Source organism: Cheilinus undulatus, linkage group 14 (assembly GCF_018320785.1).
Source record: "Cheilinus undulatus linkage group 14, ASM1832078v1, whole genome shotgun sequence".
In the NCBI taxonomy this organism is placed as follows: domain Eukaryota; kingdom Metazoa; phylum Chordata; class Actinopteri; order Labriformes; family Labridae; genus Cheilinus; species Cheilinus undulatus.
Window position 1 is genome coordinate 26,670,691 of NC_054878.1, and position 14,961 is coordinate 26,685,651.

At 39.9% G+C, this 14,961-nt stretch overlaps 1 protein-coding gene across 1 annotated transcript; it reads left to right on the forward strand.

Moving 5' to 3' along the window:
• Positions 1–1,247: 1,247 nt before the first annotated feature.
• On the forward strand, positions 1,248–14,826 carry smyd2b (SET and MYND domain containing 2b). Its single transcript, XM_041804731.1, has 12 exons — positions 1,248–1,500; positions 3,605–3,668; positions 5,144–5,254; positions 5,356–5,416; positions 8,055–8,179; positions 8,434–8,501; positions 10,302–10,404; positions 11,780–11,890; positions 11,977–12,097; positions 13,560–13,734; positions 13,959–14,067; positions 14,481–14,826. Exons 1-12 carry the CDS (start codon positions 1,331–1,333, stop codon positions 14,559–14,561), a joined length of 1,299 nt encoding a protein of 432 aa, XP_041660665.1. The 5' UTR covers positions 1,248–1,330; the 3' UTR covers positions 14,562–14,826.
• Positions 14,827–14,961: the final 135 nt, after the last annotated feature.

Here is a 14,961-nt window from a genome sequence, read left to right on the forward strand (position 1 = left end):
CTGGCTGAAAACACACAAGCCACCAGATTTCGACCTTTGGGATAAACGCGGCTATTCTATCACCGGAATGATACAAAAACATGTAGAAAAAAGGTGAGTTGACTTACAGTATCAACCCGTGGAGCTCATCATTTCACGATGCTGGATATAATCAATGGTAGCCTATAAATCCCACTTCACCCTTTGCTGTTAACCCTGTAAGATTAAAAAGAAAGACATGATTTGTCAACGCCGGATATTAGCCAACATAGAAAAGCTTGACTCCTAACGGCTACATAGCCAGCAGATGCGCACTGTTGAGAAAGGTAGCTTATTATGCTAGCATGAATGACGATGGACAACAAGCTAGCAAACTTCAGCGCTTACTTCGCTTAAAATTGTTCTTTGTTCGGAACTTTACTTGACTTCGGTGTTTCTTGTGGACCTATTTACTGTCTTAAAGAGGCGTAGCGACAATATAGCATTGTTTAATAGTATTTTCCTACATGTAGCCTCAAACTGTGAACCACTTCTACTGAACTGTTTCGCTTGGCTGTCGATTATCCCTACTTAAGCAGAAATAAGGCACCAGTAGGGGGCGCTGCTCCGTTACAAGCAAATTAGGTGACAGGTATTTTACATTTTAGCATGACAATGTGCTATTTGACAGTACATTTCCACCAATAGATTTGAAAAAGTCGGATTGCATCTTGACCTTTTAACTGATATATGAGAGAATTATGAAATAAAAAAAAATTACATGTAATTCTAAATTCAGATTATGTGATGAAATAATCTCACTAGAAAGAAAAAGACTTTAACCATTAACCAAACACAATGATTTAAGTAAAATAATGTTAATAATAGTCTCAAGTGTTAGGCAAAAGTATAAGATAAAAGGTAAAAATTAAAAAATAACACAATAAAAGTCACAACTAGGAAAAAATGGTTATGAAATGAAACGTCATATCTATGAGATTTGTGCTTTAACATTTCGTTACTGAAAGTAGACCTTGGGAATTAACTTTTGACAGTATACAAATCTTATGTTGTGCTACTTTTTGGGGTTTAGCAAACTGAGGCTGATTCTTTGTTTCTGTTGTCAGTTGACGACAAAAGTGGAAGTTTGTTTATCGCAGAAGAAAACACGTTTATCTCTGTGTTCACAGCAAGGCTACATGAAGCAGCAACTAGGCTCATCCTCATCCTTTGGATGCCACTGTGAAGTATTACTGAGAGGGTAACGCCCTGTCACTTGGAGCTGCATGTGGGGGTACATCCCACTTCTTCTCTCCTGAGTCCTCGAGGCTGAAGGATCACTTTGGAGCAAGACAACGCCGAAGGAGGCACAATGACGGGCGGCATCCCGGGGGTCGAAAGGTTTGAGAGTCCGGGGAAAGGACGAGGTCTCCGCGTTACCAGAGCCTTTAAAGTAGGAGAGCTGCTGTTCTGCAGCCAACCGTACTCCTGTGTGCTGTCAGTAAAGGAGAGAGGCTGCTACTGTGAAAACTGCTTCACCAGGTCAGTTTCAGCTCCTTGTTTAACTCTGTGATAACGGCTTCCTTTCTCTCTCTAAGCTGCATGGGATATTTGAGATGATAAGTTCATGAAAGTAACTACCTTCTGACCACCAAACCACCCAGCACGACATGAGATCTTTGTCATGAATATGTCACTCCTAAAAATCTATTTTGGTGATGTAGCTCATCTTTCTGAATTGTTCATGAATATCATATTCCACATGGCTAAATACCCCCCCCCCTAAGGCCAGGCCAGACTAGCCTCCTTGTGAATGCTGAGTATGTGAAGTGCATTTTATTACCTCAGTCTCATCTTGCTTACAACCGTATGCAATGTGAACTCTGTCTTAATTTGGTATAATTGTTTCAAAATTTCCAAATAATATCAGGCAATCTGTTTGTCTCACTGATACTAAATTTAAACTGTGTCTTGAGAGATATGAGGTCAATTTACTAATTATAATGTGTCCCTTCTACTCTTTGACAATAAAAAAGCAAAATATCTCTTTTCCTAATTTTTCTTTCTAAATTAAATCTAGTTAATGTGCTTCTTAATATTGGTACAATGTGCAGAATTTTGCGCTGAAGTCTATTTTATTTAAAATAAATTCACAATTTCTATCTCTCTATCTATCTATCTATCTGAATAAACAGAGTCATGTGCAAAAGGTTTAGGCAAGTAGGGTGCTAAGGATTCACTGTGGGACCCAACGTGCCATAACCCATGGCAAGAGGAAGGGGAGGACAGCCAGTCAAGCTCAACACATGTTGACACACATGCGTGTTGCTTGGCAGCCAAGGTCAAGCCCGCAATTTTTCAGGCCCTTGGAATATCCACAGCATGACCAGGGACTACCCACCGGAGGGTTACCCTAGGCCATGCTTACTTGCTACTTCAACCTCTCACTGTGCCCTAAAGGCTCATTTATGCTCAAAGCATGAACAAAAGTAGATCCTTGTTTTTAAACCATCATTGCCCTCATATTTACATAAGTCTGTTATGTTGGAGAGTCGATTGAAAAACGAATCCACTAGAGGCCCCTGTCTCTCACGGTGCTACTCTAAAGCTGCCATCCCACAGGCTAAAGAAAGAACGGTCCATCCTCTGCTCAGCTATGCTCTTGTAGCTGTCTGTCTTTGTGCCCAGGTGAGCTAACATCATTGATATGTTTGTATTCGTTGTGTTTTGCTTTCCTTGGTTGGACTGTTGATTACATTGCTCAACACTGTAACCACGATTAGCCGTGGTGTTTCTATGTTTGGTCCATATCCGTAAGCTTTCAGAGAACGGACGAAAAATAGATGCAATAAACACAGAGTACAGACAGAAAGGTCCATCCGTATCCGTATGTGTTTCAAATGTAGAGCATAAATGAGCCTTAAAGGTGTGGACTCTGTTACTTTTTCAAACTGATTATTTTCCCATGCCCCTTGTAGTGTGCAAGGACATCCAGAGCATAACCTGGGTTGTGTCAATCCTCCTTCATGCCTCATGGTGCTCTAATGTGGCTTATTCAAAGATCTCTAAATACTTTGCAAATAGCTTGCAATGTTAACCAGGACTGCCACTATTACTAGCTTTTGCCCCTTATTATGTGTAATTTAAGAAGTTAGCATCAGAGGTGCCATTTAAGTGGTAAGATATTTGGCTAAACGGTAATCAGAAGACCTACAGCCTCTTTTCTTTGACCACTGCTTGTAAAACTGAGTAGAGACACTTGCACTCCATATCAGGCAGTGAATTCACATTCAGCCACCAAGCAGTGTTGGACTGGCTTGACTACCACCAGTAAGTGTCCCAACATTTTTGGGTGGACTTTTGGACTACTTTACCATTTCAGTGTGGTAGAAAGACAGCTGGTCAGTCACAAGGCCAGCTCTATAAATATCCCAGAATGTTTTAAAGCCCTTCATTGCTATCAGTTACGACAGGCCACCACCAACTGCTGCTTCTTGTCTCAGAGTTAATGGAGCAGGATGTTTCAATGTCCATACATGCTTATACAGCAATGAGTAGTGTGTGAGGACTTCAGTTACTATGAATGGCATGCTGTTTTGTATCACGAGTTAATAAGCTGTGCTTGTGCCTGTGTTTTTGTTTGAAGGAAAGAGGGCTTGGCAAGATGTGGGAAGTGCAAGAAAGCCTTCTACTGCAATGTGAAATGTCAGGTAGGTAACAGTAGAAGGAGGCTATGGATGACTTTGTGATGAAACAAATACCATCTTTGTGGTTACGTCCAGAACAATGTCTAAATTAATGTCACTCCAGTGTTAGCATACAGCGTTGCACAAAGTTAATCCCAAAGACAGTTAACTTTTAGTCAGGACTCTTTTGTCAACAAACGTGCATGATTTGCGGTTATAGATATTTTTCTTTATTAGCAGTTATTAATTTGCACTTATTGCTGTTATTTATTTTTGGTGGAATGGCTGTTCTGGGATTCCTCTGCCCTTCCACAAGCCTTCATGGAAAGCATCAAGCAGGAACAGCAAATGTCCCTGCCTTTCCTGTGCCTACATGGAAAGACTGTGGCTAGAAGAGAAGTAACAAAAGGCCCAGAGCAGAGCAGGCATCACTGACAACATAGTAGCATTGATCAGTCAGAAGCAGAGTAAATAAGGAGCTGGGGTGGAGGAGGGTTGAAGAAAAGTTGCTTGCAGAGGGAGCAGCAAAGCATAGCCAGGCTAAAGCAGTTATCAGCTGGTAATAGTAGAAAGCTTTCTGGTACCTAGTGTCATGGGAGAGCCCCTGGAGGTTAGCAAAGACATGGTCCATCCTAAAATTTCAGCAATGATAATCCTTATTTTAGCCTCAAATAGTTTTGAGTTTAGGATATGGCAGTGATTTCAGTGTTGAAAGCTGTGCTAAGAGCTGCAACAACTTCTTTTCAGTCAGCTCCAAAGTTTATCGGAGCCAGACATGAGGCAAGAATTGGTTCAGTTGGCTAGCACTTATGATACATGTGTTGATACTGTTAAATAGCACGTGTGGAGGGCCCAGCTGGCTTCTTAGGGGTGAAGCATTTTCAGGCGGCAGGCTTGTTCCCTAGGGGTATTGCACCAGCACTGAACACTATAAACACTAAGATGAGTCTAACATTGTATAGCTGATTGTGCATATGTGAGTATGACGTACATATAACATCATGTCATCCCAGCCAGTCCTTTGTATGCAGGCTTTTCTACAAGACTTTTTCATTTCTCTCCTCAGAAGGTGTAACACTCAGATGAACTGATATCTCTAAATTGCCCACTGGCTAGTGGTGCATATTCAGAATGTAGGCATACTGTTTACTGTTAACCTTTCTGTACATTATGTAGTGTTGTAAAGTATATAAATGATGAGATATTAAAGATTCTGTGTGTTGCTTTGACTTGCCCTGATTTTATAATGATGAGGTTAAATAGAGAGCATGACCAAGCTGTTAATATTTGGGTCACATTGCATGTGAAAGGGTAAATGAGTGAGGGGTAACATTACCTTAACACTCTGTGGAGTCACATTCCTTCATGCTGCTTATACCACCTGTTAGACTTCTCTATGGTGGGAACCAACGTGTATATAATGAAGGGCTTTTGGACTGCAGGTTTTCTCTTTTTTAAGATGTCCTAAACTTCATGTCAGCGTGTTTGTTTTTATGTAGAAGTCCGACTGGGCCATGCACAAGCTGGAGTGCTCTGCTATAACTGCATTTGGAGAGAACTGGTGTCCGACAGAGATGTCTCGCCTGGTGGCTCGTATCCTTGCCAAAAAGGTTGGACAGATCCAGTGTACCTCTTAAGTGCTGTCTGGGACATGCTGTTCAGGTCGCTGAGGTTATTTCTGTTAACTGTAGCTGTTTATTTTCTTTTACAGAAAACACAGAAAGAAAGGTGTTCCTCTGAAAAGCTATTGCTCATAGGAGAAATGCAATCACGTGAGTCATTGTTCTGTTAACTTAAACATAAAGTAACTTAAGATTGATCTCTGCAAATTAAAGGCAATTCATATCCACCTACATGGAAAATTGATGTTGAGGTTTAGTGTATAGTTTTCTGTGGCTCTGTGTCCATACTTCAGTCATAAGTGTCCTGAGATATACCTCTTAAAAAAGCACAACCCATTCAGATAAGAAGTTGAGAAACAACCTGGGCCTCATCTATTTATATCCTATAGATGTAGGTCGTATGGTCATTAGACAACATAACAAGTTTCACAGCTTGAACAAGAAGCAGCAGCACTTTAGCCTTACACACACATGACTGACTGCATGACGGCCTGTTTGTCAGATGGCTTTCAGTGCAGTTCATGGTATTCAAATAATTTATAGTTGGTATAAAAGCTGAGCTTGAAATCATAAAGAAATGATATTGCTATAATTTTTGTACTATTAACTAAACTGCTATATTTAACAGTATGACTTAGATATAATCCACCTTTTCCCATCCATCCATCTATCATTTATACTTATCCCATTTTGAAGTCGTAGGGGATGCTGCCAGCTGCCATTGGACGAGAGGTGGGGTTTACCCCAGACTGGTTGTTTGTCAATCACAGACAGTACAAAGACAATAAACAATCATACATGCACCTACATCCATGAGCAACTCAGGATGACAGATTAATCAAACAAGCATGTCTTTGGTGTGTGGGAGAGGCCAGAGTTACCAGAGAGAGCCCACAAATGCATGAGTCAGACATGCAGCTTCAAAACAGAAGGGCCTTTTCTTTCTGGAATTTAGCCAGGAACATTGCTGCTGTGAGGAAACAGAGCTAACCACTACTCCACCATGCAGTCATCCATTATTATTGCAATTCACCATGCAATAATATACGGGTACAGTAAGTAGGTATCTAGTTTGAAAAGATAATTGCTCACATTACTTTTCTTTTTGACTATCCATTACGATTCTAATAATACTGTAGAAGTGGAGCAGTGTTCTTGCAAAAAAAAAGATGATTACACAGATAAAGTGTGTTTGTATGGATGTTGACTCTCTCAAAAACCCAGTTAAAAGAAAAAAAAAACATTTCAGCTTAGTAGTTTACTAGTCTTTATGAGTTTTTCCTCTCAGCTTCCTGTTAATTGTTTTCCTAAAATGCAAGTATTGCTTAACTGAGCATGCTGCTGATAGGGATGTTCCTAGCAACTTTATCCCCATCAAATCTACTTGTCTAGACCAGGGGTCCCAAACTTTTCAGCTTGTGACCTCCAAAATAGCAGTGCCAGACACCAGGTGACCCCCACAGTCCCTGAAGGTGGTTAAAGCATAGTTGAACAGTCATGTGCAGATATTGATTTTAAAGATTTTTTTAAAAATTACTTTTATTTCTGCAAAAATCTTGCCTAATGACAGTGGTTTTGTTTTAAATTAAACCACTTTTTTCATATAATTTCACATTAATGGGTAAAATATGCAATTTGACATCATTTAAAAATGTTCTTTGTTTTGTGGAGGGCATTTCGTGAACCTCTCTCAGTGTCTCGTGGGGATCCCAGCCTCCACTTTGGGAACCACTGGTCTTGACCAACAGCCTTAGGTCGTCCTTGTGGGCTAACATCCTCATGTCTGTATGTGGATACACACTGCCCTAGGCCTTTGGTGATATTCCAGTTTATCTGCACTGCTCCAATGAGATGCCATCTGTTCACCATAGGGTTTAACATTTGGGCAGTTGGGTAAAGAAAACATGTCTGCCAACCTGAGCTACAGCCCTAGCTAGTGGTCAGCTGCTAGGTTACAGCTTCAACACAACATCTGACCAGAATTGTGGGCCTTCGTTAGCAGAAATATTAGGATTAGTTAAATTTACTAGTTATTCTGCTGCTGACTTACAGGTGGCAATGTGTAGTCATTTAGTCAGCTAATCACATAGCCCTAATAGCTAATAGTGTGAAGATGCTGCAGAGTATTGTCATGGTGGCCATATTTATGTATGATCCACTGTATGAAGTTTAGCTTTAGTATGAAATGCAGTCAGTACGAGCGTCTGACTTCTGAGAATTAATTGGCTGTAGTGTTACAGGGTAGGCATAACACACAAACACCCCCACACCAACAGAGTCCAGTCTATCATAGTATATGGATGCTGAGTGTGTTCTTTTCTTGGCATAGTGATAGTGACGAATGTCATCCCCATCTATTTACAGTTGTTAGAGATTAACAAGCCAGACCTGATGAAAACTTTCCTCAATCAACAATCCAGTCACCATAGTAGCATCACAATAAATCTACAGATAAAATATCTGTGCCTCAGTAAGATTTCTTTAGAGCACAGGGAATATATCCCAATCAGGACAGTATACTTCTGGTGATGCTGAAAATTAAACAAATGATAGTTTGTTGTGATATGCCAGACAACGACATGCCATGCTGCTATTGCCCATGCAAATGACCTTGGTTAAGCCTGTTTCTACAGCTGTTTTGTTGTAAGGAAATTCTGAGGAATAAGATGAATACAGGAAGTTAAAATCTAAAGAAAACAACTGGAAACTAGTCAGTGAATTCTATAGTTTCTACACAGGGCTTCCTTAATAAAAAAAAAAAATAATTGTCTTACTTTCACTGTTACAGATTTGGAAGATGTAGATAATGAGAAAAGAGACAATACTGAGGTGGATGTCGCTGGGCTGCATCGTTATTTCTCCAAACATCTGGAGCTGCCAGACCATAAGGACCTGCTCACACTCTTCTCACAGGTACCAAACATGTACACACACTTATAAAAAACACTGATGATGATAAAGTGTACACATTCTTGACCTGTTTTTTTAAGTGCTCTAGTCTGGAGTCATTTGCAATCCTTTAAATTTACTTCTCTGGGAGTTCCTCATCAACCAGTGAAAGAGCAAAGACAGATCAAATTGCTTTTCTGATATATACAGTATATTTAAAAGGCAAAATATGTCTAATACCTATTTGAATTCTTTTTTATTGTTCCTTTCTTCAATAGGTTGCCTGTAATGGTTTCACTATAGAGGATGATGAACTGTCACACCTAGGTACTGCAGTCTACCCAGAGTAAGAAGGACAAACTCACATGAATACACACATGTACATTTTCATTCTCTACCCCCTGGCGACACTTGTTTAAGTCTGTTAAGCAAAATTAGAGACTGGACCGATCAGATTTAGGTGGTGTGGGAAGGGTTTAAGTCAGTATATACAATAGCTGCTACCAATGTAGCAATTAGCTGGGATGTAGCTATAGTATAGCTGTGGTTTTATCAGTACTGGACCACGTTTCTGTATCAAAACGAGGGCAAAGAGCCACACTGAACACTTCTCTTGGCAGAAAAGATACTTTGCACTTTTCCTGACTGTTCTCGGCATGAGTTTTTATCCACCAACAAGCTCTACCGTTCATAAACTACAACAATTCCTGTCTGTTGAGCTGGAACTGTGATTGCTTACTACTTTATTATGTCTTGTCTCTCTTATTGGTTTGTAATGAATGTGACGGACAGAAAGTTCATCTAATCACCTTCTGAGAACTTTAAAAAAGTCCTGCCTTTGTGTGGGAGATTACCCAAATGAATAGGAAATATATCTTGTGCAGTTGATATCTATGAAACAGTCTATCTGGTGTGTTTGGATTGTTTTTCATCACATTTTTATGAGGGTAGGGCCAAATGGATGGACTTGATGATACATTGGGGTTTCATAGCATAATCCAACCCCTATAACTACATTATAAATCTATTGTGCAGTTAAACACCTGTCTTTCTCCATCCCAATCCCAAGTAACTACAAGTTTTATCATTACAGCCTGCTGCTTTGCTAGCTATTTACTGTATGTCTTCATTCCATAAGTGTATCCTGCCTGGTTGCAGGAGGTCAGCATCCTCTGGCTCTGAATCTAGATCTGATTGTGGTGGCTCAGACATGTAGACCTGGACTGCTCCAAAACAACAGCCAGTTGAATCCTCTTATGACAAGTCATAGTAGTTTTTCCTACAATTTCGATAGGCCTGTGTGTCCAGAGTGTGAGTCCCTTTGTTACATTCAAACATGCCCAAAGCATCCTACAGCAGCTATAATACTGCTTAATTTTTTATGATTTTAAAACTAATTATGCTCAGTAATTTATTTTCATTACTTTATTTGGGTCTGATGGTTGATTTCACAGTCTTCTGTCATATAAGAAGTTTTAAAATGATATTTTTAATCACTCTACACAAACTTTATGGTAAAGCCTAATACTAAAGTTGTGTTTTCCTCCGTAAAAGAAAAGCTTGGCTTTGTTAGTTCATTTTTTTTTTTTTTTATGTAACAACATTTACCTCTTTGGTATGTTTTTCTCCAGGGAAGGAGAAGACATAGACATCCATGCGAGCAAAATTAACTGTACAGGAATGCCTTCAAACCATAAATGATGTCTGCCACAACTATAGTGCTAGTCTATGTTTAAAGATCAGTATTCAGAGTAACTTCTTACAGCTATCTAAAAAAAAAAGACAAAATTTGCCATTTCGAACAGGACAACTTCTTTCACCTGTTGGTCACTTGAGTTAAAACTGCCCCCCTGTTGTGACTGTTAGGCTTTAGAGTTGGCTGTGTTAGCCCCCTCAGCTCTTTTTCAACTATTTACAACAAGCCACCCGGCTAAAAGGTCACTGACATATTTCAGAGGCATAGAGGACTCATCTGTAAGTCTAGTTGTAGCCCAGTGCTAATACCACTTAAAAATAACATGGTTATGTCATTCTTATGTCACCTCTGTGTGATAATAATAAATCTGCACTATTCCCACTGTTTCTTTAATGCATTATAGGAAACAGAAAGCTGAATGTATAATGTTGTCTCTCTCTCTCTTCACAGTGTGGCTCTCATAAACCACAGCTGTCTCCCCAGCGTCATAGTTACGTATAACGGCACGGCGGCTGAGATTCGGGCTGTAAAGGACATGAAGCCTGGAGATGAAGTGAGGAAAAGGGACAGCTGCTGTTAGAAGGGGTTGGGTCTTGTTTTTTTCCTCAAGCATATAGTGTAGAATAAAAGCTGTGGCTGTAATGAGGGAAGAAGATATAAAAATGTGTCTTTACTAGTTTACTAGTCTTCTACTTTATTCAGTTAGGTATAGAAATAGAGCAACTTTGAATTACAGTAACTGTAAGAGGGTGGGGGTTTAAATGTTTCTACATCCTACAATTAGAGAAAGCACAATACTGCATTATTCTTTTGTTTCTAAAAATGACACACAGTGTTGTAGTGCCATGTATGCTGGTAAACAAAGTATGCCTCTTTTTTTAGTCCCAATAGAGTATACACCCTCTAAGTCTCCTCTGATTCACATCATTCAGGAGTATGCTGTAATTAGGATGGAAGGAAGGAGGAAGGCATGCCCTGCCTTACTCTGCCTCTAACTGCCTGGAACTCATCATTGCATCTGTATGCTGATAAAGTAAATATATTAGGGCTGTCAGAAGCAGAGTAGGGGTGGTCCTTTACAAATTTTGGTTGTTTATTAAGCAACACAAATGTAGCTGTAGCTGGTGGCACTACTTCCCTCGTCATAATTTCAGAATGATCCTCACCACCTAAAATCAAGTTGCAGAAGTTGTGCATCTATTTGCAAATTTTTTAGGTGCAATACACAGTGCCTTAAAAAGTATTCATCCCCTTTGATGTTTTACAAAATTATTGTTTTTTAAATTAATCATGGTCAATATATTTGGCTTTTTTGACCAAAAATAAAGCCTCTCTAATGAGGCTTGCATATGAGGTCATAATGTTCTGGGTGATCAGTGTGAATTCTCAAACAAGCTTGGCAAATTGTGGTATCTTTGTCAACACAGGACATTTGAGTCTGTTTAGGTTCTCATTCATCCTCGTTATCCAAAGCTTGGTCCAAAGAGGGGCAACTGGACTTGATTGAAGTTCTTGAAGTTGTTTCACCTCTTCTCCAGAAGGCTTCTTCAGCTCTGAGGAATGAGATTTGTGAAAAACAACTTGAGAGTATGAAAAAGAGATTAGCCTAAAAAGAAGTCCATGAGATTTGGCATTAAGACTGAAAGGCTCAGTGAGTGTGGAAGCTTTGGCATGAGCAGAGTATGACATCACTGCTGGTGTACAGTACCAGGTCAATGACAGTTTACTTTTGCTAGTCAGTGTGTCCAGACAAAGAGTGAGTGTGGTCTGCAGGAGGGCAGCAGCAGCTGACCCAAGAGGCTATTTTTAGCCTGACCCCCTAACCTGCACATTAGGGGCTTCAAACAGAGGGATGCCTCAAAGACAGAGAGCACACACTACTAAGGAACCTCATGTGTTGTCTGTTTGGGTGTTACTTCCACCCACAGGTGCTCATCAGCTACATCGACCTCCTTTACCCGACAGATGACCGCAACAACAGACTGAGAGAGTCTTACTACTTCACCTGTGACTGCCAGGAGTGTAAGAGTAAGTCCAAGGTAGGAGCATGGGAAATGATGAGGTAACATAGATGTGGGAAAAAGCTACATTTTCATCATGATCTGAGTTCCGTCTTCACCCCCAGGACAAAGTCAAGTTGAAAGTACGTAAACGGAGTGACCCCATCGAAGAAGATGTCATCAACAACATGGTGCGCTACGCAAGAAAAACTATCAGAGATTTCAGAGCCCTGAAGAATATCAAAAATATCCTTTTTAAGAACTAAAGGACATTACATGTTGAAAATTTTTTACTTTGTTGGATTTCAAAGAGCAAATATTCAGTAGTTTAACTGTTAAGCATATAAAACTGCATATGTGGTGCCACAAAACAAAATATGAAAAAGGCCCAAGTTTTAAAGATGACATATCATAACCTTTGTCCACCTTTAAACATAGTCTGCTGTGTCATGCTTTGGTGAGAATGTATTATTTTGAAACTGTACAAATCAGCTCTAGACAGCCATTCTCAGAGTGGTCTGATACAGTTTGTGTCTATTTAAATGCAAAGGAGCTCCGCCCCACCCCTGTAGAGATCTATGAGATACCAGATGAGTGGGTATTATTATGAGGACGGTTACTGGGATGTCACAGTGGGCACAGATTCAGAACAGACCATCAGATTTCATGTGTTCAAACATTGGCGGACCATGTACAAAGGACTGGGTTAGCTTATTTCACATTTTGAGAGTCAGCAGGTACTCCAGATACCCAAATATTTGTGCAGCAATACTAAAAAGTTTGTTTTTCAACATTTTATTGAAGAATAAAGAAAAAAATGGTAAATAACAGAAAAAAAATGGCGTTTCAGTGGTGAATTACGGTCAGTGTTTGTCTTAGTTTAGTTATTTATTAAATACATATTAGATGAGTATATTTTGACATTATGATAAAAAACAAACAGAGGTTTGTAAGTTTTTTCTGTTTTCATCAGCTGCTCTAACAACATCTATGAATACATCTGGCCAGAAGTCACCAGTCACCATGGCCACTAATTGAACTGAAATTTTGGAACTGCTATATCCATGCAGGGAGGCAAATGTCACAGTTGGGGCTTTTTTCATTACATGGCCCAGTACAGCTTGACTCGGCACAGCAGCCCAGCGCAGCAGGGGATTTGCTTTTCCACCACAACCGAGCTACCCGTTTGAGGGCGTGTCTAGAGCTGATGACGCAGTGTTTTGAGCCCTCCTCGATCTCTCTACACTGTCTGGTCTGAATGACTTAACATAGTTTTAAAGCAAAAGTCAAACTATAGACTGACAGCGCTGCAAGCTGCTCTTTTCACATTCTCTCTCTCTCCCTCTCTCTCTCCCTCTCTGTAAAGACATGAACCATTCTGGGCAAAATTATTTTTTGAATCAGGCTGTGAACATGTTTAATTCTGCTGTAGAACTCAGCATTTTAACACAGGGTGCTTATGTGACTCCTAGTGCTTTTGCTGCTGGTCTAAAATGGACGTTCAAGGAACTGCAGGTTTTTTTGCACTTTTACACACAGGCACAGCAGTTGCTGCTTAGTTTCTCTATATAAATAAAACATCTTATTGCACAAGTTATTCCTGATAGAAGTGGCCTACTTGACCTTGAAACATCTGATGATATGATCAGAGAGTCTTTGAACCTAGTTGAAATGAGCTCATGTTGGCACAGCCTTGACTCTATAGCACCCCCTTGTGAGCTGCTAGAGATGTGTGAGCAGAGCCTGGAGGTGATGGGAGCTGTCTTTGATGACTCCAATGTCTACATGCTTCATATGATGTACCAGGCCATGGGAGTTTGTCTCTACATGCAAGATCCAGACGGCGCTATCAGATATGGGGAGAAGATTATCAAACCGTACAGGTGTGTCTTTAAAAAGTCTTCTTTTTTTGCAGCCTTCAACTGTCTAATGAATGGCAGAAATGTGTCTGCTTTTACTGTAATTGCAGGGAGAAAAGCTTAGATTTTTTTCTTTTTTAAAGACTCTACTTTTTGTGTCATTTTATAAAATTAATTCAAACTAATTTCTTTTTGAAATCAATGATTGGATTGTTCGGTTGTAATTATTACATGTGATCTCGTTCCAGCCAGCTGTATCCACCTCACTCTCTGAATGTGTCCTCCATCTACCTGAAGCTTGGAAGACTGTACATGGCAATGGAGAGGTATTCGATGGGCGTCAGCATTCTAAAGAAGGTAAAAATAACTTACTGAGCTTTAACCCCACAATGTCGTACTAAAGTACAGGAATAACTGAGCAGTTTAAACCAACTCAACAACAGCATCAACTGTTCTGAAAATTAGAATTGAACATCATTTGTAAATATTAAGGTGGAGTTCATCAGATTATTTTCATATACCCTTGGTAATGTACAAAGACATCCAGAGCATGACTTGGGTTGTGTCAATCCTCTTTCCCACCCGATGGGGCCCTCAGGTGGGCGTACTTGCCATTACACGCCTTACTTCAGCCTCAAATTTTGGCCCAAACATGCCTAAAACTTCTGCACAGTATCGACCATGACCTGAAAATAAAATGTGCAGTAGCACTCTGTAAAGAGCATGCTTTAAGAAAGTTAAAAATAGCTTTTCTTTTTTTATGTACACAGGCTATGGCCATAATGGAGGTGGCTCATGGTAAGGATCACTTCTATCTGAAAGAGCTGCATAAGGAGATCGCTCAAAAATAAAGAGAAAGGAAGAATGGACGCACCACAGCTTACCCATAGAGACTGCATACACTCCTTAAGTGGGAGCTTTAAAGAACTGCAGGCACTTTCTACTTCTTTTTGGAACCAAAGAAAATATGGTGAACATTTGTGTGCTTCTTAACGTAAAAGTGTTTTTTACCTTTTATGTCAGTTTTATTTATGCGAGACGATGTTTGAATGCAGGATACTTTTGTTATAAGCATTAAATGTTTAGTTGTGTGCAGCTGGAAAAGCTGCCCATTTATGACCATGAGTTTTTTTCCAAATGGTGTCTGCTTTTGTGTGTTTTGGCTTGTGAGTGACACGTCAGCTGGAGCCATCAGAGTCAAGTTGTTTACATTTGTGTGTGTGTGTGGGGGGGGGGGCAATAAAACCCATG

What these genes read in the sequence shown, in the direction of transcription:
- smyd2b (XM_041804731.1), top strand. Translation starts at nt 1,331, where the DNA reads ATGACGGGCGGCATCCCGGGGGTCGAAAGGTTTGAGAGTCCGGGGAAA. An exon ending in TGCTCACACTCTTCTCACAG is followed by an intron (nt 8,180 to 8,433) that starts GTACCAAACATG and finishes TTTCTTCAATAG; the next exon opens with GTTGCCTGTAATGGTTTCAC. An exon ending in AGTGTAAGAGTAAGTCCAAG is followed by an intron (nt 11,891 to 11,976) that starts GTAGGAGCATGG and finishes CTTCACCCCCAG; the next exon opens with GACAAAGTCAAGTTGAAAGT.